Source organism: Lampris incognitus, chromosome 3 (assembly GCF_029633865.1).
Source record: "Lampris incognitus isolate fLamInc1 chromosome 3, fLamInc1.hap2, whole genome shotgun sequence".
In the NCBI taxonomy this organism is placed as follows: domain Eukaryota; kingdom Metazoa; phylum Chordata; class Actinopteri; order Lampriformes; family Lampridae; genus Lampris; species Lampris incognitus.
The window spans coordinates 57,189,463-57,214,590 of NC_079213.1; the positions used below are offsets into that span (position 1 = coordinate 57,189,463).

The 25,128-nt window shown below is 50.7% G+C and overlaps 1 protein-coding gene across 1 annotated transcript in view; it reads left to right on the forward strand.

The window, feature by feature from the left end:
* The first annotated feature begins 2,224 nt into the window (after window positions 1–2,224).
* LOC130109768 (cadherin-2-like) overlaps window positions 2,225–25,128 on the forward strand; it is a 231,148-nt gene continuing 208,244 nt past the window's right edge. Inside the window, exons 1-2 of the mRNA XM_056276750.1 lie at window positions 2,225–2,242; window positions 2,579–2,717. Coding sequence (XP_056132725.1) covers window positions 2,225–2,242; window positions 2,579–2,717 — 157 coding nt within the window. The remainder of the gene's footprint in view (window positions 2,243–2,578; window positions 2,718–25,128) is intronic.

Here is a 25,128-nt window from a genome sequence, read left to right on the forward strand (position 1 = left end):
TGAAAGGCATGTCCCCCAACCAGGCGGTCGACTGGACAGCAGAGCGGGACCGTGCGTTCACCGAGACTAAAGCTGCGCTCTCCCAGGCTACCCTGCTAGCGCATCCTTCACCTACAGCGCCTATTTCCATAACCACGGATGCATCGGACTATGCTGTTGGTGCGGTTCACGAACAGTGGGTGGGGGGGGCTTGGCAGCCTTTGGCCTTTTTCAGTCGCCAGCTTACACCCCGAGAGCGCAAGTATAGTACTTTTGACAGGGAACTCCTCGGTCTCTGGCTCGCCGTCCGGCATTTCCGTTTCCTGCTAGAGGGCCGCGAGTTTACTGCGTACGTGGACCACAAGCCCCTCACGTTTGCCATGTCCAAGACGGCCGAGCCATGGTCCGCTCGCCAGCAGCGACAACTCTCCTACATTTCGGAATTCACTACCGACATCCAGCACGTCGCTGGTAAGTCTAACCAGGTAGCTGACTGCCTGTCTAGGGCAGTGATTGGAGCGGTCCACCTAGGCCTTGACTATGCACAGATGGCTGCTGACCAGGCCACGGACCCGAGCATCCTCCGTTTTCGGGCCTCCGACACGGGGCTCCGCCTGCAGGACGTTCCTTTCAGCGACACAGGTGTCACCCTCCTGTGTGACGTCTCCACAGGACAGCCCAGGCCCATCGTCCCGCACAGCTGGAGACGCCCCATATTTGAAGCTGTGCACGGCCTCTCTCATCCAGGCGGTAAGCCATCCGTGTGCCTGACCTCTGCTAAGTTTGTGTGGGAGGGACTTAAGAGAGACGTGAAAGCGTGGGCCGACTCGTGTGTTGCCTGTCAGCGGGCTAAGATACACCGCCACATTAAGGCGCCCCTGGAACGCTTCGCAGTGCCGGAGAGACGATTTGAGCATGTCCACGTCGACCTGGTTGGTCCCCTACCCCCCTCCCATGGGTTCACCTACCTCTTCACTGTGGTGGACAGGACTACGCGCTGGCCTGAAGCTGTTCCCCTGGCATCCACGACGTCTGCTGATGTGGCCCGGGCTTTTATTGGGTCGTGGGTCTCACGTTTCGGTACGCCTTCCGACCTTTCATCTGACCGTGGGCCACAGTTTACCTCAGAGCTATGGAATGCTGTGGGTGAGGCTCTGGGCGTCAAGCTTCATCGCACTACCGCCTACCACCCTCAGGCGAACGGCCTATGTGAGCGCTTCCACCGGTCCATGAAGGCTGCGCTTCGGGCTACTCTCAAGGACTGCAACTGGGTTGACAAGCTCCCATGGGTCATGCTGGGCCTGCGGACCGCCCCGAAGGAAGACCTACAAGCCTCCTCTGCGGAGCTGGTGTACGGCACGCCGCTGCGAGTCCCAGGCGATTTCATGCCCAATGCAACGCGTCCCTGGTCAGCTGTGGACCAACGAGCCTCCTTGCTGGACGGGGTCAGAGCTTTCACACCCGTCCCTACCGCCCAACACGGCGCTCCGGTGTCCCAGGTGCCCCCAGGTCTGCAGTCAGCGGACTACGTGTTCATCCGTCACGACGCACACCGCCCCCCTCTGCAACCCCCTTATGACGGCCCCTTCCGCGTCCTGGAACGGGGAACTAAGCACCTGGTGGTGGATTTTGGGGGCACGGCCGTGCATGTTTCAGTGGACCGAGTTAAACCCGCACACCTGGACTTGATGCAGCCGTTGGAGTTAGCCCAACCTCCTCGTCGCGGTCGTCCCCCGGCTCCGCCTCCTCCCCCCGTGGAGGCCCGAGCTGCCTCTTCTGCTCCTCAGGCCGACCTCCACAGGCCCGCGTCAATGCCTCCCAGAGACACTCCGGCCCCTGTTATCCGGAGCCGCCGCGGACGGCCTGTCGTCCACCCGCGCCTGCCTGACTTCGATTACTAGGGCGAATTCTGGGGGGGCTCATGTGGTGGACACGTATTGGGGACAGAATTCAACCCAGGAACTAAGGGTTAAGTCATGGTTGCCCTGGCAGGTTAACGCAGGGTTAAGTTATGGTTGTCCAGCCAGTTTTCTGGTTATTCTTGCCACCTCCGCTCAGTCGAGCTGTGGGTTTTGTTTGTCTCGCTGATTTACCGTGGATTAAAGAAAGTTGCCTACACGGCTAAAGTGTGAACCTACGGTCTTCTCCGTTCCTTCGGCTCTACATATATACATATATGTGTGTGTGTGTGTATGTGTGTGTATGTGTGTGTGTGTGTGTGTGTGTTACATCAGTCAGATCAAACATGGAACTTGCTGAAGTGGTAGAAGTGGAGAGATGTGGGGCTCAGGCCTTAAAGCCATGTCCCTGCTTGGAGTTTGACGTGGATTCAGAACCTTTATGACATCATCCCCTCATCTCATTCCCTGTTTCCTGTGCGGTGACTTACACTCTGCTGTCAGTGAAGGCTATAGAATAAACGGCCTCATCTGAGATCAGTTCTGCTCGTACTCAGTGCAGTTTAAAAGGGGCTGAGAAGCCATATTCAACACACTCGACAAAAGAAGTGGTATCGTGGACGTGCAACATGATGGAAAGCGCCGTGACTTGTCTTTGCTGACTATTTTAAACTCCTTTAATCACCATGTGCTGTTTCTAGGTTCTCGTGATGGGTGGAGAGGATGAAATACCACTGTCCAGCAGGCAGGGGTTGATGCCGTGTACACAGGGCTTCGTGGATGAGGAGTACAGCATCGTTGTGGATGAAGAGCTGAAGAAGGGACAGGCTCTTCTCAATGGTATGGGGCTGATAATGAATATTCTCCCGCATGTGAAGGATGGCTGTGCTCTTGTGTTGTGTATCCGGGCCAGGAGTGGTTGAACATAACAGGACTGGGTTCAGGAAAAGAGGTCTAGCCGTTGATGAAACACGTTATAACAACATGATGGTGTAGGTGACATGTAGATATGACGTCATATGAGGGCTGATACAAATGTGATGCGCTGCCTCCTCATAATGAAGGAGTGTGGAGTTAGAAAACAACGAGACAGGAGACGTGAGAGTAGACGTAGTCAAGGTAGTTTACTAGCTCCAACTTTGCATGTCATACATTCGACAACGACACTGAACTGTGTACCGGAAGCGGAAGTGCATTATCTGACCCCTCGCCCCTTCCCTTAAAGGTACACCGTCCTCTTAGGTGAATGTCTCTAGTTATATAGATGTGGGTCACCACACAGCCCCCCCCCCCCAGAATTCACCTACACAAAACAATGCAAAACAGCAAAAGCACAAGTCATGAACATAAAAATAGACTCTACAACAGAACAGTCAATGACATAGTGCAAAGTCACGGGGAAAACAGGTGACGAGTCGGGGGGCGGACCCCGCGGCCATAACGGCTGCGCTTCACAGGAGGGGAAACAGATGGGGCCGAAACCCGGGCCATAGGTGGGGCCGAAGCAGGAACAGAGGCAGGTGCCGGGGCCGACCTAGGAGGGCGTCCCCGCCGCGGGGGTAGGGCCAGTTGCATTGGCTTCCCAATGTCCAAGTGAGCGGGCTTGAGACGGTCTATAGCGACCCGCTCCGGCCTGACCCCCATGTCCACCACAAAGTTCTTATCCCCCGCCTCCAGGACGCGGAAGGGCCCGTCGTATGGGGGCTGCAGCGGGGACCGATGGCTGTCGTGCCTAATGAAGACGTACCTCGCCGATGGCAGATCCTTGGGGACGTAGGACCGGGGGAGGCAGTGTTGAGACATCGGAACGGGAGCGAAGGCACCGGCAGCGCTCCGGGACGCACTGAGGTGAGAGGCGGCCGACCAGGGAGCCGTAGCATCCGGAAGAAACTCCCCCGGAACCCGCAGGGGCTGGCCATACACCAGCTCAGCGGAGGAGGTCTGGAGGTCTTCCTTCGGGGCCGAACGCAGGCCGAGCATGACCCACGGGAGCCGGTCCATCCAGTCGCAGCCAGTGAGGCTTGCCCGCAGAGCGGCTTTCATGTCCCGATGGAACCGCTCACAAAGTCCGTTGCTCTGCGGGTTGTACGCCGTAGTGCGGTGGATCTTCACCCCCAGGTGCTCAGCGACCGCCGTCCAGAGCTCCGAGGTAAACTGGGAGCCCCGGTCGCTCGTGATGTCACCCGGCGTGCCGAAACGGGCCACCCAGCAGCCGATGAACGCCCGTGCTACCTCTGCTGCCGTCGTGGAGGACAAGGGAATAGCCTCTGGCCACCTGGTGGCCCTGTCCACAATAGTGAGGAGGAACGTATAACCACGGGAGGGGGGCAGGGGACCCACCAGGTCAACATTGACGTGGTCAAACCGCCTCTCTGGAACCACAAACGGCGCCAAAGGGGCCTTGGTATGGCGGTGCACCTTGGCGCGTTGGCACGCCACACACGAGCCGGCCCAGGCTCTAACATCCTTACGGAGCCCAGGCCAAACGAACTTGACGCTCACCAGCTTGGTCGAGGCCTTCATTCCCGGGTGGGAAAGGCCGTGGACGGTGTCGAAAACTCGGCGCCGCCAGGAAGTAGGCACCAGGGGTCGCGGTTGACCGGTGGAGATGTCACAGAGGAGGGTGGTGTTGGCCGCGTCGAACGTCACGTCCTCCAGCCGTAGCGCCGTAGGGGTCGACCGGTAGTCTTGAACGGTCGCGTCCTTGGCTTGGTCCGCTGCCATAGCGGCGTAGTCGAGACCCAAGTGAACGGCGTTAACAACCGCCCGTGAAAGGCAGTCGGCGACGAAGTTATCCTTGCCCGACACGTGTTGTATGTCCGTGGTAAACTCGGAAACCTCCGCGAGATGGCGCTGCTGACGCCCAGACCACGGTTCTGAGGTTTTGGCCATACAGAACGTCAGCGGTTTGTGGTCCACGAAAGCGGTGAACTGTCGGCCCTCCAATAGGAAACTAAAGTGTCTGGTTGCGAGGAAGAGACCCAGTAGTTCCCTATCAAAGGTGCTGTATTTGCGCTCGCTCTCACGGAGTTGTTTACTGAAAAACGCCAACGGCTGCCAGCCCCCCCCCCCGCCCAATGCTCACACACGGCCCCCACGGCGTAGTCGGAGGCATCCGTTGTAAGGGCTATGGGGGCGGTAGGCGACGGGGGAGCTAGTAGCGCAGCGTTGGCCAGCGCGGTCTTGGCGGCCACAAAAGCCTCGTCCATCCCCGAAGACCAGTTCAGCTCGTCCTTAGACTTCTTACCCCGCAGGGCCTCATACAGGGGACGCATGATGTGGGCGGCACGGGGCAGGAAACGGTTATAAATGTTCACCATGCCCAGGAATTCCTGCAGCGACTGTACAGTGCGGGGGCGGGGGAACATGGTGACAGCCTCAACCCTGGCAGGGAGGGGAACGGCCCCCTGTGGAGTGATGTGGTGCCCGAGGAAGGTGATGGACGACTCCCCGAACTGACACTTAGCTGGGTTGATGATTGTAGTGATATAACGCCATGTATATACACTGGAACTACATTAGGTGTTATGTACTACCCGGACTGTTATTATGGTTACACCACTACCATGTATGGTTATTACATCTGCCTACTGAGCCACGATTAAACCTGAGTTCTATAAACCGGTGTGGTCATTGATCCTCGACCAATACTACCCCAAGTATTACTTCATGGTGGCAGCGGTAAAGTACTCTCTATGAAGAATGAAGATAGACTGATAAAATTGTCCGTGGATAATTTCTGTCATCATTCAAGCAACAGTGCGCCGGAGCTGAGCTAGCCGCAAAGCTAACTAGCTAGCAACAGGAGACGTCATGGCATCGCATCTACCGACGATGAATTGGTCAGAACCGGACCTGGGTGAGGCAATTTCACTGTATAAACAGAAAATTACTCTGTATTTAGAAGATGAAGAAATAAATGGCGCAGCTAAACAAGCTAGGAAAATAGGTCGTGGAATCGGAGATGAAGGATTAAAAAGACTGAACGCCAGTGGTCTCACCGATGATAAAAAGAAAAAGCCTGCCAAACTATGGGACTTCTTTGAAAAACAGCTGAAGTTGAACGTAAATATCAGAATCCATAGACTGCAACGGATGCAACACAGACAGAAACCAGATGAGAATATTAATGATTTTGTGACCAGAGCCAGAACACTAGCACAGAAATGTCAGTTTTCAGACGAAGAGCTTAACGAGCGTATGATTGAGCTTATTATTGCGAGCACTCCCCATGATGCCCTGAGGAATGATCTATACGGCAAACCAAAAGGATATTCCTTAGCAGAGGTTCTGGCCGAGGGACGAAAATATGAAGCCCTGACAGCAGGCAATGAACAGTTAGACAAACTTAGCCTGTCACACAATGAGAGAATCCACGCTGTGGACAGGGACCGCATATGTCGTAACTGTGGGAGAAGCCACAAACCACGTCGATGTCCTGCATATGATGATGAATGCAATGCGTGTGGTGCAAAAGGTCACTGGGAGCGGTCCTGCAGGAAGGCCAAACGAGAGCGCCAGGAACACTCCAGCCAGAGCAGGAGCGGGGGAAGTAAGTCACACACACCACAAGACAAACAGCACAAGCGCAAAACCTATATAGACAAAAAGCAACAGAGCAGGACTCGCATACATGCTGTAGAGAGTAGCAGTGAAACAGACAGTGAGAACGAAAGTACTTACCAGAAACAGTTCCACTCCAGAACTATCAGTGAAAAGTGCATGCATAGCATAGACAGCAAGCCGGCCAGAGAGGAGGCGTACACAGTCCTGAAGGTGACACCACCTGACCTACCTGGTCGTGGATACACACTACGTCTGAACATAGACACAGGTGCGTCAGGCAACACACTCCCATTGCGTACCTTCAAGCAGATGTACGGTGAAAATGCATGCACCCAGAAACGACTGAAAAAAACCAACAGGAGGCTATCTGCATACAGTGGTCACGCCATCCCCTGCCTAGGCACCATTGACATTCCATGCCAGTACAAAGAATCCAAATGGATCAATGCAAAGTTCTATGTTGTAGACGTACCAGGGCCAGCCATAGTTGGGCTGCCAACATGTGAACTGTTAAACCTAGTGACTGTCAATGTAGATGCAGTGACCGAGAAAGGACATGCAAACCAGAAAAAAGTCAACACAAGACAGACAAAACCCAAAATGACCATATCTAACAGTGCAGACCTAAAGAGAGCATACCCAGACCAGTTTGACAAAATTGGCAACTTCAGTGGAAAGGCCAAGCTCTTCCTGAAAAAGGATGCTGAACCATTCATAGACCCACCACGTAAGTGCAGCATTCACATCAAAGACAAACTGAAAGATGAACTGAATAACCTAGTCGAACAAGATGTGTTAAGAAAAGTAGAACAGCACACAGACTGGTGCTCGAGTCTGGCATACAGCACAAAGAAAGACGGTTCCCTTCGCATATGCTTAGACCCCCAAAAGCTTAATGCCAGCCTTAGGAGATGCCCACACAAGATTCCTACTGTGGAGGAACTGAACCCGAAGTTTGCAAATGCAAAAATATTCAGCAAACTTGACGCAAAAGCTGGATATTGGTCAATACACCTAGAGGAAGAGTCACAACTGCTAACCACATTCCGAACTCCATTTGGTAGATACTGCTGGAAACGTTTGCCATTTGGTCTCAGTGTCTCTCAAGATCTCTTCCAGCTAAAGATGGACCAAATCCTGGAGGGGCTCAATGGTGTCGTCAGCATAGCCGATGATATCGCAGTCTACGGAGCAAGCGAAGAGGAGCATGACAGGAACCTGACCGACCTGATGGAGAGAGCAGCCAAGACAGGTATTGTGTTCAACAGTGACAAGTGCACAATCAAACAGACAAGCATCTCATTCTTTGGCAACCTGTACACAGACAAAGGTATCAAACCTGACCCAGCCAAAATCAGGGACATCCAGAAAATGCCAACACCCCAGAACAAAGATGAACTGAGCAGATTCTTGGGGATGCTGACCTACCTGTCACCCTACATCCCAACGTTCGCAGACAAAATACACACACTGAGGGTGCTGCTGAAAAGTGACGTGCCTTGGACATGGGACACTGACCACCAAAAGAGCTTTGAGGACCTGAAATCAGTTATCAACGAACATGACTGCCTGAAGTACTATGATCCAAGCACACCTCTGACACTTGAGGTCGATGCATCACAGAAAGGACTGGGCGTGGCATTAGTGCAGAACAAAAGACCCATAGCGTTTGGCTCAAAGACACTGGACGACTGCCAATCCAGGTACAGCAACATAGAGCGAGAAACGCTGGCCATAGTCTATGGAATGCAGCGATACCATACCTACCTGTATGGAAAGTCATTCATTGTAGTTACAGACCACAAACCCCTCGTTACCATATGCACAAAGCCACTGCATGCCGCCCCACCACGGCTTCAGCGAATGCTGATAAAAACACAAGGATACAACTACGAGGTCATGTATCGACCAGGAAACCAGATGGTCCTGGCAGACACACTCAGCCGACTACCCAACCCTGAGAACAACAGCAACATCGAGCTGGACGAGCGCATTGACGGAATAGAGGCAGAAGTCGAGGATCCAGAGATGCTCACTGTTGTAATGATAAACTTCTCTCCCGAGAAACAGGACGCACTCCGCACGGAAACCACCAGCGACCCCAGACTCAATGCACTGAAAGAGCTGATCCACCAGGGATGGCCAGACAACATCAAAGCTCTACCAAGACAACTACGTGAGTACTGGTCATTCAGAGATGAGCTCGCAGTTGAAGCAGGAGTCATATTCAAAGGCAGACAGGTGCTCATCCCAGACTCCATGACTGATTCTATACTCGAACAGCAACATGTAGGACACCAGGGCATCGAAAAGACCCGGCGACTGGCGAGAGAAAGTGTCTTCTGGATCAGAATGAACGATGACATCGAAAGAGTCTGCAGGTCATGTAGCGTATGCGTGGAACATCAGGATGCAAATCCAAAGCTACCTCTCAACCCACACAACACACCGTCAAAACCATGGCAATCCCTAGCTTCTGATCTATTCGAGATCGATGGACATCAGTATTTACTGATTGTGGACAGATATTCTAAGTTCCCTCTAGTGAATGAAATGCCCATGCCTGTGTCCAGCCGGGCAGTTGCACAAAAAATGGAAATGTACATGTCTCTTTTTGGAAGGCCTGACGAGATACTTACAGATAATGGACCCCAGTACACAGGGCACGTGTTCCACAAATTCACGGCTGACTGGGGAATCAGGCACATGACAAGCTCACCCCACTATCCAAAAAGCAATGGATTCATTGAGAGGCATGTGCGACACATCAAATCCATTGTGAAGAAAACCATGAGACAAGGAGGTAACATACAAGTTGCCTTACTACAGGTCAGAGCAACACCCATCGACAGTAAACTACCATCACCAGCAGAACTGATCTTCGGAAGGCCAGTCACCACCCTGCTGCCGAGTCGAGGGGACCCAGGCAAGGAGGAAAACCGACTCCACCTGGAGCAGAGAACAGCAAACATGAAGGAACATCATGACCGCAGCAGCGGCAGAGAACTACCTCCACTCGGTCCCGGACAGCATGTATCTGTCCTAAACAAGGAAAAAGGGACTTGGTATCCACCCACTGTCGTACAAAAGTGCGATGAGCCAAGGAGCTACATTGTGCAAACATCAAATGGGAACAAACTCAGACGTGGCAGGAGCCACCTGCGGGAAATTCACCACCCCCATGCACTGAGGAGCGCAAGAACTCGCTTCACAGAACCTCAACGGGACACTCATGCAGCTGGAACTTCTTCCAGCCAAACCTGTGAAACACACAAGACAGTACGCACAAGATATGGAAGAGCTGTTTCCAAACCAGCTCACTACAAGGACTACGAGTAGAGACAATCACACACAAAAGGAGGGCTCTGAATATGTTTGTATTTTGATACTGTAAAAATTGAAAACTAAACAGGGGGGATGTAGTGATATAATGCCATGTATATACACTGGAACTACACTAGGTGTTATGTACTACCCGGACTGTTATTATGGTTACACCACTACCATGTATGGTTATTACGTCTGCCTACTGAACCACGATTAAACCTGAGTTCTATAAACCAGTGTGGTCATTGATCCGCGACCAATACTACCCCAAGTATTACTTCAATGATGAGGCCGTGTTCGCTGAGCCTGTCGAACAGCTGTCTGAGGTGCGTCATGTGTTCCTCCGCCGACGCGCTGGCCACGAGGATGTCGTCTAAGTACACAAACAAAAATGGCATGTCGTGGAGCACAGAATCCATAAGGCGCTGAAACGTCTGCGCCGCCCCTTTAAGGCCGAAAGGCATACGTAAAAACTCAAAGAGCCCAAAGGGTGTGATGACAGCCGTTTTTGGGACATCCAGTGGGTGGACCGGCACTTGGTGATACCCCCGCACTAAGTCGATTTTGGAATAGATGGCAGCGCCCGCCAGGTGGTTAGAGAAATCTTGTATGTGCGGTATGGGGTACCGGTCGGGGGTCGTGGCATTGTTTAGGCGACGGTAGTCCCCGCACGGGCGCCAACCCCCGTCGGCCTTAGTAACCATGTGAAGAGGGGAAGCCCACGGGCTGTCAGAACGGCGGACAATGCCGAGGCGCTCCATGGTCGAAAACTCCTCCCTGGCTATTGCGAGCTTGGCCGAGTCGAGGCGTCGGGCCCGGGCGTAAACTGCGGGGCCCACTGTGGTGGTATGATGTTCTACGCCGTGCTTGGCCACCGCCGAGGAGAAGGTGGGTGTGGTGAGCTCGGGGAAATTTGCGAGCAGGCGTTGGTATGGATCCCCGGTGGAGAGTGTGTTAGCGAGGCACAGCGCTCCAGCCCCGCCAAGCGTGCAGGGGTATGACGCAAAAGAGACGGCATCAATCACGCGACAGTTTTTAACATCCACCAGCAGGTTGAAAGCACACAGGAAATCCGCACCTAGGGGCGGGGTGGATACAGCAGCCATCACAAAGTCCCAGCCGAAACGTCGGCCGCCAAAACACACGTCCACATGTCTGATACCGTACGTCCGAATGGACGTGCCGTTGGCGGCGTTCATCTGGGGGCCGTGACTGTCGGTCATCGTGTCCACAGCTTGTGCTGGTAGTGTGCTGCGTTGAGCGCCAGAGTCAACCAGCAGCCGCCGGCCCGACAAGGAGTCTCTGATGAACAACAGCTTGCAGTCACGGCCGGCGCCCATATCCGTTAACGAGCGCCGGCCTTGGCGTTTCCCTGAACCCCGTAACTGCAGGGTTTGCGACACTGTTTTGCTTTTGCCCCAAACTTGGCATGGTAATAACAGAGCCCGTCGTCAGGTTGGCGGCGGGCTGTCACCGCAGCCGCGGTGTCCATATAGTCGTACACAGGTGGTGGTGGGGCGGTCTTGTGGGGTAGCAGGGCATGCACAAACTGGCCAGGAAAACCCTGTCTGCTTCAGCAGCCAGAGAACGGTAGTCCTTGGAGGCGGCGAGAGGAGAACTGGCCAGTGCTGTGCGTACAGGTGCGGGGAGCTGCCTCAGAAAAATGTGTGTGAAAAGAAAGGCCGGATCAGCCGATCCCAGCACAGACAGCATTTTTTCCATTAACTCAGACGGTTTGCCGTCGCCGAGGCCATTCAGGGACAGTGAACGGTCTGCCTTCTCCAGCTCCGACAGTTCAAATAGTTTCAGGAGGAATGTCTTTATAGCATCGTACTTGCCAGCAGCTGGCGGAGCTTCCAACAGTGTCATTGCTCGCGCCGTTGTCGATGCGTCTAACGCCGCCACTACGTGGAAGTACTGCGCTGCATCCTGCGTTATCCCTCTCAGCTGGAACTGGGCTTCCACATGTTGAAACCACGGCCGTGGATTATGCTGCCAAAAGTCGGGTAGCTTCACAGTAGCGGTGTAAATGCTAGCGTTAGCAATAGCCATGTTGTTAGCACCGGCGTCGTCGTTGTCAGACATACTCGTATTAGTAGTTCGATCACGTCGGGGTCACCAATGTGGAGTTAGAAAGCAACGAGACAGGAGACGTGAGAGTAGACGTAGTCGAGGTAGTTTACTAGCTCCAACTTTGCATGTCATACATTCGACAACGACACTGAACTGTGTACCGGAAGCGGAAGTGCATTATCTGACCCCTCGCCTCTTCCCTTAAAACACCGTCCTCTTAGGTGAATGTCTCTAGTTATATAGATGTGGGTCACCACAGGAGGCACATTTATTACATTCAGTGCCAACACGTGTTGTGGGGTCATGCCTCCTCGCCAGTGCGTGTGGTGCACTCTACAAGCTGCATTTTACTTCAGCAAATAAAATCCTGCTTGAGGGGGCCCCCGGGTAGTGTAGCGGTCTATTCCGTTGCCTACCAACACGAGGTTCGCTGGTTCGAATCCCAGTGTTACCTCCGGCTTGGTCGGGCGTCTCTACAGACAAAATTGGCCGTGTCTGCGGGTGGGAAGCGGGATGTGGGTATGTGTCCTTGTCGCTGCACTAACGCCTCTTCTGGTCGGTCGGGGCGCCCGTTTGGGGGAGGGGGAACTCCCACGTCCCCTTGGTGAAACTTCTCACTGTCAGGTGAAAAGAAGCGGCTGGCGACTCCACATGTATGGGAGGAGACAAGTGGTAGTCTGCAGCCCTCCCCGGATTGGCAGAGGGGGTGGAGCAGCGACCGGCACGGCTCGGAAGAGTGGGGTAATTGGCCGGATACAATTGGGGAGAAAAAGGGGAGAAAACAATTGAGAAAAAAATGCAGCTTGTGAGGTGAGATGTGTGGCGTGTCATGCCACCTGCCATGTTGAACACGGGCTTGTTCAGCTAATGTTCTGCAGGTAATGTTGTTCAGCTAATGTTCTGAAGGTAATGTTGTTCAGCTAATGTTCTGCAGGTAATGTTGCAGGGCATAAGGCATTTATACAGTGAACTGCATGGAAACCGTGTCTGACCATACCTTGATGTGCCTGCTCTGCTTTTGCGTGAAAGTGTATGAGTGTATGAAGATGAAGAGTATGAGTGTATGAAGATGAAGAATATGAGTGTATGAAGATGAAGATGAGGCGCATGAGTGTATGAAGATGAAGATGAAGTGTATGTGTATGAAGATTAACAGTATGAGTGTATGAGGATGAAGAGTATGAGTGTATGAAGATGAGGCGTATGAGTGTATGAAGATGAAGAGTATGAGTGTATGAAGATGAAGAGTATGAGTGCATGAAGATGAGGCGTATGAATGTATGAAGATGAGGCATATGAGTGTATGAAGATGAAGCGTATGAGTGTATGAAGATGTAGAGTATGAGTGTATGAAGATGAAGAGTATGAGCGTATGAAGATGAGGCGTATGAATGTATGAAGATGAGGCGTATGAGTGTATGAAGATGAAGCGTATGAGTGTATGAAGATGTAGAGTATGAGTGTATGAAGATGGCTACGCATCCTTGCTATGCAGGCTACACATCCTTGCTCTCCCTCAACTTTCTTGCTCTAACTGAGACCTGGATCATACACTACCACCCCCGCAGCTCTGTCTGATGTGTACTCTATTTCTCACACTCCCAGAGCTGGGAGGCGGGGTGGTGGTACTGGCCTGCTAATCTCCCTGAAATGGAAATATTCTCTTGTTTCCATTCAACAGTTTTCTCCGCCCTCTTTTCAATTTCATGCTGTTACTGTCTCTTATCCAGTCAATCTCACCATCGTGGTTGTGTACTGCCCACCAGGCCCCCTTGGTGAGTTTCTGGAGGAGCTTGACACACTTGTCTCGCACTTTCCTGTTGATGACTCTGCACTTATCCTTCTCGGTGACTTCAACATCCACACTAACAAGCTAGATCCTCTTCTCTCGCTCCTCCCCTCCTTTGAGCTTCACCTCTCACCCTCTCCTCCTACCCACAAGACCGGCAACTAGCTGGACCTTATCTTTAATAGACACTATCCTATTTCCAATCTCTCTGTTACTCCCCTCCAGCTCTCTGACCGCTATTTCATGTCCTACTCTCTCTCCCTCGCTTCTCCCCCCTCAGCCCCTCCTCCTACACACATGGTTTCCACCCATAGACACCTTCGCTCTCTCCCTGCCACTGATCTTTCTTCCTCTGTTACCTCTATCATCTCTACACCTGAATCTTTCTCTCTCCTATCCCCTGACACTGCTACTGATCTTCTTCTCTCTACCTTCTCCTCTTCTCTGGACACTCTCTGTCCCCTCACCTCCAGGCCTGCACGCCCAACTCCACCTGCCCCTTGGCTGTCTGACTCAGTACGTACTGACAGATGGACCCTTAGAGTGGCAGAGCGCAAATGGAGAAAAGGCAAACTCCCAGAGGACCTTCTCAACTTCCAGTCTCTTTTTTCCACTTTCTCCTCCTCCCTTTCTGCTGCTAAGGCTGCCTTCTATCGCTCTAAAATCCTATCCTCTGCCTCTAATCCTAAGAATCTCTTTGAAACCTTCTCTAGACTTCTTCAACCTCCACCTCCTCCTCCTACTTCCTCTCTTCTCCCTGATGACTTTGCTAACTTCTTTGACAAGTAGGTAAATGGAATCAGATCCTCCTTTTTTCACCACCCGGTTAGTGCTGCTTGCACTATCCCACCCTCTGCACCCTCCTTCACCTCGCCACATCCCACCCTATCCCACCTCACTCCCCTCTCCCCCGACGAGGTTCTAAAGCTCATCACAACCAGTCGCCCGACCACATGCTTCCTTGACCCGGTCCCCTCCCCTCTTCTTCAGTCTATAGCACCTGAACTCCTTCCCTATCTAACCCAACTCATCAACACCTCCCTCCAGGCAGGATGCTTTCCATTTGCTTTCAAGACTGCTAGAGTCACCCCCTTCTCAAGAAACCATCACTTAACCCCTCTGATGTCAAAAACTACAGACCAGTTTCTCTTCTACCCTTTCTATCCAAAACTTTCGAACGTGTTGTCTTTAACCAACTTTCTTTGTACCTCCACCAGAACAACCTCCTGGACCCCAACCAGTCTGGGTTCAGGGTGGGTCACTCGACAGAGACGGCCCTCCTTGCAGTGACAGAATCGCTGCACTCTGCGAGAGCAAACTCTCTCACCTCTGTCCTGATACTCCTGGACCTGTCAGCTGCATTCGACACAGTGAACCACCAGTTCCACCTCTCTACCCTCAAGGGGCTGGGTGTCATGCTGCACTCTCAATGTTTGCAACCTACCTGACTGGTCGCTCCTACCAGGTGACATGGAGGGGATCTGTGTCGGAGCCTTGCAGACTGACTACAGCCGTTCCACAGGGTTCGGTTCTGGGTCCTCTCCTTTTCTCCCTGTACACAACATCCCTGGGTTCTCTTATTCACTCGCATGACGTCTCTTACCATTGTCATGCTGATGACACCCAGCTGATCTTGTCCTTTCCTCCCTCTGACACACAAGTAGAGACACGCATTGCTGCATGCTTGACTGACATATCGGAGTGGATGGCGACACACCACCTGAAGCTCAATCTGGACAAGACAGAGCTGATGTTCCTCTCGGGGAAAGGTTGCCCACACCGAGACCTGGCCATCACCATTGACAACACCGTGGTGACGCCAAATCGGACTGTGAGGAATCTGAGTGTGATCCTGGACGCCAATTATCGTTTGCTGAAAACGTTGCATTGGTTGCTCGCTCCTGCAGATTTCTCCTCTATAACATCAGGAGGATTCACCAATTCCTCACCAATGAGACGGCACAGGTGCTCATCCCGGCTCTGGTCATCTCCCGGCTGGACTACGGCAACTTCCTCCTTGCTGGTGCCCCGGCGTTGGTCATCAGACCTCTGGAGCTTGTTCAGAAAGCTGCAGCTTGTCTGGTGTTCAACCGCCCTAAGTTTTCCCACACAACTCCCCTTCTCATGTCCCTACACTGGCTCCCAGTAGCTGCTCGCATCCAGTTTAAGACTCTGCTGCTAGCCTACAGGGCAGTGAAAGGAACAGCACCTTCCTATCTCCAGGCCATGGTCAAGCCCTACACCCCCGCCCGACCACTTTCGCTCTGCCACCTTGGGACGCCTTGGTTGTCTCGTCGCTCAGAGGCCCTTGCTGCTGATCGACCCGGTCACGGCTCTTTTCTGTCCTGGCCCCAGAGTGGTGGAATGAACTCCCCACTGATGTCAGGACAGCAGAGTCGCTGCCCATCTTTCGACACAGGTTGAAAACTCACCTCTTTAATAACTGCCACCCTGTTACTTGCTCTTAGCACTTATTGTATTCACTCATTTAAAAAAAAGAAAAAAAATCTTTCTTGCACTTTTACTTTAGCACTGGTTTTGCCCTTAGGTGCTTGTTTAGATGCACTTATGACCTCTGATGACTAGTAGTTCTCCTGATTTCCTACGTTAAATGCACTTATTGTAAGTCGCTTTGGATAAAAGTGTCAGCTAAATGACTGTAATGTAATGTAAAGTAATATAATGTAAAAATGAAGTGTATGAGTGTATGAAGATGAAGTGTATGAGTGTATGAAGATGAGGCGTATGAATGTATGAGGATGAAGAGTATGAATGTATGAATATGAAGAGTATGAGGATGAGGTGTATGAGTGTATGAAGATGAAGAGTTGAGTGTATGAGGATGAAGAGTATGGGTGTGTGAGGAGGAAGGGTATGGGTGTACGATGATGAAGAGTATGGGTGTGTGAGGATGAAGAGTATGGATGTATGAGGATGAAGAGTATGGGTGTATGAGGATGAAGCGTACGGGTGTGTGAGAATGAAGAGTATGGGTGTGTGAGGATGAAGAGTATGGGTGTATAAGGACGAAGAGTATGGGTGTGTGAGGATGAAGGGTATGGGTGTATGATGATGAAGTGTATGGGTGTGTGAGGATGAAGAGTATGGGTGTATGAGGATGAAGAGTATGGGTGTGTGAGGAGGAAGAGTGTGGGTGTGTGAGGATGAAGAGTATGGGTGTGTGAGGATGAAGGGTATGGGTGTGTGAGGATGAAGAGTATGGGTGTGTGAGGATGAGGAGTATGGGTGTGTGAGGATGAAGAGTATGGGTGTGTGAGGAGGAAGAGTATGGGTGTGTGAGGATGAAGAGTATGGGTGTGTGAGGATGAAGAGTATGGGTGTATGAAGATGAAGAGTAAGGGTATGTGAGGATGAGGAGTATGGATGTGTGAGGATGAAGAGTATGGGTGTGTGAGGATGAAGAGTATGGGTTTTAATATTAGGAGGAGGCTGTACTCCTACACGTGAGGGATCAGGCTCATACTGGTGTGGGTTTGCAGCCGACGTGATCAGACCCACGTTAGAAGGCCGTGCAGATGCTGGGCTCCTTGTTCTTTCATCCAGAAGTACTCCATGACCCTTGTTCTTTCATCCAGAAGTACTCCATGACCCTTGTTCTTTCATCCAGAAGTACTCCATGACCCTTGTTCTTTCGTCCAGAAGTACTCCATAACCCTTGTTCTTTCGTCCAGAAGTACTCCATAACCCTTGTTCTTTCATCCAGAAGTACTCCATGACCCTTGTTCTTTCATCCAGAAGTACTCCATGACCCTAATTCTTTCATCCAGAAGTACTCCATGACCCTTGTTCTTTCATCCAAAAGTACTCCATGACCCTTGTTCTTTCGTCCAGAAGTACTCCATGACCCTTGTTTTTTCATCCAGAAGTACTCCATGACCCTTGTTATTTCGTCCAGAAGTACTCCACGACGCTTGTTCTTTCGTCCAGAAGTACTCCAGGACCCTTGTTCTTTCATCCAGAAGTACTCCATGACCCTTGTTCTTTCGTCCAGAAGTACTCCATTACCCTTGTTCTTTCATCCAGAAGTACTCCATGACCCTTGTTCTTTCATCCAGAAGTACTCCATGACCCTTGTTCTTTCGTCCAGAAGTACTCCATGACCCTTGTTCTTTCGTCCAGAAGTACTCCATGACCCTTGTTCTTTCATCCAGAAGTACTCCATGACCCTTGTTCTTTCGTCCAGAAGTACTCCATGACCCTTGTTCTTTCATCCAGAAGTACTCCATGACCCTTGTTCTTTCATCCAGAAGTACTCCATGACCCTTGTTCTTTCATCCAGAAGTACTCCATGACCCTTGTTCTTTCATCCAGAAGTACTCCATGACCCTTGTTCTTTCGTCCAGATGTACTCCATGACCCTTGTTCATGTCTGCTGAGCTTCTTCACAGTTCTTAGTTTTAAGTTTATGCTCCTAACTTGTGGAGACACCAGTTTGTGTCCACGGAGCAGATTAGCTCCGTTTCATATTTGTCGTGGGAAAAATGAAAACTTTTGGAATGGTTTTGATCCTGTTTGCCCGTCACTCTGTTGAATGAAGTCCATTTTCATTTTATAAAGGAGAAATAGACTGCGCCATCTGGTGGCTTGTGCGTTAATACGCATCACTGATTGAATGCCAAGTTGTTTTTGGTGTGTTGCATGTGAAACTACACACACACCATATGCTGATGGTTGTGCTCCACAGGGAGTTAGGCTGGTCCTCCGTTCTCATGTGTGACCGTCACCAAATCTAAAAGCTGAAGTCTGCCCACATTATTCATCACTGCTGTCTGCTGGGGGCGCTGTCTCTTCAGCATAATAATCACATATTGTGTCACAGGTTTGTGTTGACTGAGCATAGCCTTGTTTGCTAAGCTAGCTAACCTTCAGCTGATGGTGGTGGTGAAGTGTCTCAGATGCTGGTGCAGTAGGAGCTTCTGTTTTATAAAAAACAGTTCGCGGTGCCCACGGGTCCTGACAGTATCTACGGGTGCTGACGGTGTCTACGGGTCCTGAGGCAGGTGTTTTGCCAGTGCATGGTAACTCTTCAGTCTGCAGCAGCTGCAGAGCAACAACAGTGTCGCTTAACTCAGTCCTGCTGTCGTCCTGTTGCTCATGTATGAGCTTAAACAGGCCGTGCTGGCAGAAGCTGACCGGGCATCCACACACAGTGGTCTCACAGTGGTCTCCCAGTGCTCTATACCTACATGGTCTCACAATGGTCTACATCTACATGGTCTCACAGTGGTCTATATCTACATGGTCTCACAGTGGTCTCCCAGTGCTCTATATCTACATGGTCTCACAGTGCTCTATAGCTACATGGTCTCACAGTGGTCTATATCTACATGGTCTCACAGTGGTGTCACAGTGGTCTATATCTATGTACATGGTCTCGCAGTGGTCTGACAGTGGTCTGACAGTGGTTTATATCTACATGGTCTCACAGTGGTCTCACAGTGGTCTATATCTACATGGTCTCAGAGTGATCTCACAGTGATCTCACAGTGGTCTATATCTACATGGTCTCACAGTGGTCTCACAGTGGTCTCACAGTGGTCTATATCTATGTACATGGTCTCGCAGTGGTCTGACAGTGGTTTATATCTACATGGTCTCACAGTGGTCTCACAATGGTCTATATCTACATGGTTTCACAGTAGTCTACATCTATATGGTCTCACATAGTGAGCACACAACATGACCAAGTTTACAAGGAAGACAGCATGGAGAGGACACAACACGACCAAGTTTACAAGGAAGACAGCATGGAGAGGACACCACACGACCATGTTTACAAGGAAGACAGCATGGAGAGGACACAACACCACCAAGTTTACAAGGAAGACAGCATGGAGAGGACACAACACCACCAAGTTTACAAGGAAGACAGCATGGAGAGGACACAACATGACCAAGTTTACAAGGTAGACAGCATGGAGAGGACACAACACGACCAAGTTTACAAGGAAGACAGCATGGAGAGCACACAACACGACCAAGTTTACAAGGAAGACAGCATGGAGAGGACACAACACCACCAAGTTTACAAGGAAGACAGCATGGAGAGGACACAACATGACCAAGTTTACAAGGAAGACAGCATGGAGAGGACACAACACGACCAAGTTTACAAGGAAGACAGCATGGAGAGCACACAACACGACCAAGTTTACAAGGAAGACAGCATGGAGAGGACACAACACCACCAAGTTTACAAGGAAGACAGCATGGAGAGGACACAACACCACCAAGTTTACAAGGAAAACAGCATGGAGAGGACAAAACACCACCAAGTTTACAAGGAAGACAGCATGGAGAGGACACAATACCACCAAGTTTACAAGGAAGACAGCATGGAGAGGACACAACATGACCAAGTTTACAAGGAAGACAGCATGGAGAGGACACAACACGACCAAGTTTACAAGGAAGACAGCATGGAGAGCACACAACACGACCAAGTTTACAAGGAAGACAGCATGGAGAGGACACAACACCACCAAGTTTACAAGGAAAACAGCATGGAGAGGACACAACATCACCAAGTTTACAAGGAAGACAGCATGGAGAGGACCCAACACGACCAAGTTTACAAGGAAGACAACATGGGGAGGACACAACACGACCAAGTTTACAAGGAAGATAGCATGGAGAGGACACAACAAGACCAAGTTTACAAGGAAGACAGCATGGGGAGGACACAACACGACCAAGTTTACAAGGAAGACAGCATGGTTAGGACACAACACGACCAAGTTCACAAGGAAGACAGCTGCGCACCGTCACACACTCAGCGTAGGCAAGGAGGGCCCTGAATTATTCATCAGGGGTGGAGAGAGGAGACACGGATAGAAAGACTGAGAGGAAGAGTTGGGGAGAGAATGATGAAGAGGAGGAGGTGAGGAGGAGACAGAGAAGCAGGGGGGAATGATATGAGCTCAATAACGAGGCTTGGACTCAGACACAATGATGAAGTAATGGAGACGGAGGGACACTGAAGTAGAAGAATATGTGATGAGTGAGAACTTGATAAAACACGGACAAACACTGCTTTCAACAACAGACAGACAACAGACAGATGAGCAACAACGTTTGTTTTTATTTTTAGGCTTCTACATGTATTTCTTAGTGTTCTATTTTGTCTCCTCTGCTCTTTACTTTGTCTACTGTCTGAGAACAGCATAGCCAACCTCTACTAAGACCAACCTCTACTACACACCATCCAACCACCCTCTACTGCACACCATCCAACCAACCTCTACTGCCGCCATCCATCCAACCTCTACTGCACACCATCCAACCACCCTCTACTGCACACCATCCAACTACCCTCTACTGCACACCATCCAACCACCCTCTCCTGCACACCATCCAACCACCCTCTACTGCACACCACCCAACCAACCTCTACTGCACACCATCCAACCAACCTCTACTACACACCATCCAACCACCCTCTACTGCACACCATCCAACCACCCTCTACTGCACACCATCCAACCAACCTCTACTGCACACCATCCAACCAACCTGTACTGCCCACCATCCAACCAACTTCTACTGCACACCATCCAATTACTCTCTACTGCACACCATCCAACCAACCTCTACTACACACCATCCAACCACACTCTACTGCACACCATCCAACCACCCTCTACTGCACACCTTCCAACCAACTTCTACTGCACACCATCCAATTACTCTCTACTGCACACCATCCAACCACCCTCTACTGCACACCATCCAACCAACCTCTACTGCACACCATCCAACCAACTTCTACTGCACACCATCCAACCAACTTCTACTGCACACCTTCCAACCAACTTCTACTGCACACCTTCCAACCAACTTCTACTGCACACCTTCCAACCAACTTCTACTGCACACCATCCAATTACTCTCTACTGCACACCTTCCAACCAAATCTACTGCACACCATCCAACCAACCTCTACTACACACCATCCAACCACCCTCTACTGCACACCATCCAACCACCCTCTACTGCACACCATCCAACCAACCTCTACTGCACACCATCAAACCAACCTCTACTGCACACCATCCAACCAACTTCTACTGCACACCATCCAATTACTCTCTACTGCACACCATCCAACCAACCTCTACTACACACCATCCAACCACCCTCTACTGCACACCATCCAACCACCCTCTACTGCACACCTTCCAACCAACTTCTACTGCACACCATCCAATTACTCTCTACTGCACACCATCCAACCACCCTCTACTGCACACCATCCAACCAACCTCTACTGCACACCATCCAACCAACTTCTACTGCACACCATCCAACCAACTTCTACTGCACACCATCCAACCAACCTCTACTGCACACCATCCAACCACACTCTACTGCACACCATCCAACCACCCTCTACTGCACACCTTCCAACCAACTTCTACTGCACACCATCCAATTACTCTCTACTGCACACCATCCAACCACCCTCTACTGCACACCATCCAACCAACCTCTACTGCACACCATCCAACCAACTTCTACTGCACACCTTCCAACCAACTTCTACTGCACACCTTCCAACCAACTTCTACTGCACACCTTCCAACCAACTTCTACTGCACACCTTCCAACCAACTTCTACTGCACACCATCCAATTACTCTCTACTGCACACCTTCCAACCAAATCTACTGCACACCATCCAACCAACCTCTACTACACACCATCCAACCACCCTCTACTGCACACCATCCAACCACCCTCTACTGCACACCTTCCAACCAACTTCTACTGCACACCATCCAATTACTCTCTACTGCACACCATCCAACCACCCTCTACTGCACACCATCCAACCAACCTCTACTGCACACCATCCAACCAACTTCTACTGCACACCATCCAACCAACTTCTACTGCACACCATCCAACCAACCTCTACTGCACACCATCCAACCACACTCTACTGCACACCATCCAACCACCCTCTATTGCACACCTTCCAACCAACTTCTACTGCACACCATCCAATTACTCTCTACTGCACACCATCCAACCACCCTCTACTGCACACCATCCAACCAACCTCTACTGCACACCATCCAACCAACTTCTACTGCACACCTTCCAACCAACTTCTACTGCACACCTTCCAACCAACTTCTACTGCACACCTTCCAACCAACTTCTACTGCACACCTTCCAACCAACTTCTACTGCACACCATCCAATTACTCTCTACTGCACACCTTCCAACCAAATCTACTGCACACCATCCAACCAACCTCTACTACACACCATCCAACCACCCTCTACTGCACACCATCCAACCACCCTCTACTGCACACCATCCAACCAACCTCTACTGCACACCATCAAACCAACCTCTACTGCACACCATCCAACCAACTTCTACTGCACACCATCCAATTACTCTCTACTGCACACCATCCAACCAACCTCTACTACACACCATCCAACCACCCTCTACTGCACACCATCCAACCACCCTCTACTGCACACCTTCCAACCAACTTCTATTGCACACCATCCAATTACTCTCTACTGCACACCATCCAACCACCCTCTACTGCACACCATCCAACCAACTTCTACTGCACACCATCCAACCAACCTCTACTGCACACCATCCAACCAACTTCTACTGCACACCTTCCAACCAACTTCTACTGCACACCTTCCAACCAACTTCTACTGCACACCTTCCAACCAACTTCTACTGCACATCTTCCAACCAACTTCTACTGCACACCATCCAATTACTCTCTACTGCACACCTTCCAACCAAATCTACTGCACACAATCCAACCAACCTCTACTGCACACCATCCAACAAACCTCTACTGCACACCATCCAATCAACCTCTACTACACACCATCCAACCAACCTGCACACCATCCAACAAACCTCTACTACACACTATGCAACCAACCTGTTCTGCACACCATCCAACCAACCTATACTACACACCATCCAACAAACCTCTACTATACACAATCTAAAAGCAACTTCACTGTGGCTATTTTATTGAGCGGTTTCTTGTATTTTTCATGTCTCTGTTTGTGTGTGTGTGTGTTTGTGTGTGTGTGTGTGTGTGTGTGTGAGTGTTTGTGAGATAGAGAGAGAGAGAGAGAGAGAGAGAGAGAGAGAGAGAGAGAGAGAGAGAGAGAGAGAGAGACAGAGAGAGAGAGAGAGACAGAGAGAGACCTTTGACCTTTAACCAAGCCTTTAATGGTCCAATTTTTCATTCACATCAAGATAACAATTTTAACACAAATACTCATGTGCATAGTGAAAAACGCAACAATCGCCATACACAGTAAAAACAAGAGAGAGAGACAGACAGACAGGCAGGGACAGGGACAGAGAGAATCATAGACATAAAGAGAGCAAGAGACACAGAGAGAGAGAGAGACAGAGAGAATGAGAGAGAGAGAGAGAGAGAGAGAGAGAGAGAGAGAGAGAGAGAGAGAGAGAGAGAGAGAGAGAGAGAGAGAGAGAGAGAGAGCGAGCGAGAGAGAGAGAGAGAGAGAGAGAGAGAGAGAGAGAGAGAGAGAGAGAGAGAGAGAGAGAGAGAGAGAGAGAGAGAGAGAGAGAGAGAGAGAGAGAGAACGTCAGGCTGAAGTAACAAACAGGCTGTCCTGTCTTCAGTATGTGACTGTGAGAAAACAGGGTTGGCTGGCTGGTTGACCTTTCGTCCCCATCCGACCTGTTGAGGTGGTGAGTTGTGATTCCGTGGGTCTGCCTTACTCTGACCGCCGGTCTGGGCAGGAGGACGCTAAACATGCATAGAAATTCCACTCACAACTCAGTCTTTGGCCTGCAAAGACAAGAGTGCATTCATCTCCCTTCCATCCTTCCTTTTGAACTCTTACTTTTCTTTCTGCTCCCTCTCTCTCGCCTCTTTCTTTCTGTCTTTCTTTCTGAATCTATCTGACTGTCTTTCTTTCTTTCTTTCTGAATCTATCTGACTTTCTTTCTGTCTTTCTTTCTGAATTTATCTGACTTCCTTCTTTCTTTCTATTCTCTCTCCTCATTCAGGGGCTTGCCCCTGTTAATGCTGGCCTCATGCATAACTATCTCCCTCTCTGTCAGGTCAGTGTTATTTGTATCGCCCAGCATCACACATTACAAATGGGCCTCATGGGACTTTACATCAACACAACATCCTGTCCGTAGACCCTCTTATCTGAAGAGGAACAACTCCCTAAAAATCTTTAACAGGGAGAAAAAACAGGAAGGAACCTCAGGGAGAGCAACAGACGATGATCTCTCTCCCAAGACGGACAACGTGCAATGGTGTTGTGTTTAGACAACTTACACAACAAAACAGTGAAAAATAACACAATTATAATGGACTTATAAGATATATGAAGACTATGATGATGAGGATGCCAAGCAGTGTTCTGATGCCCCCCGAAAAACCTAGGACCCGAGCCACGCGACCACCATCACCATGCAAACCTGGGAAGAGGACAT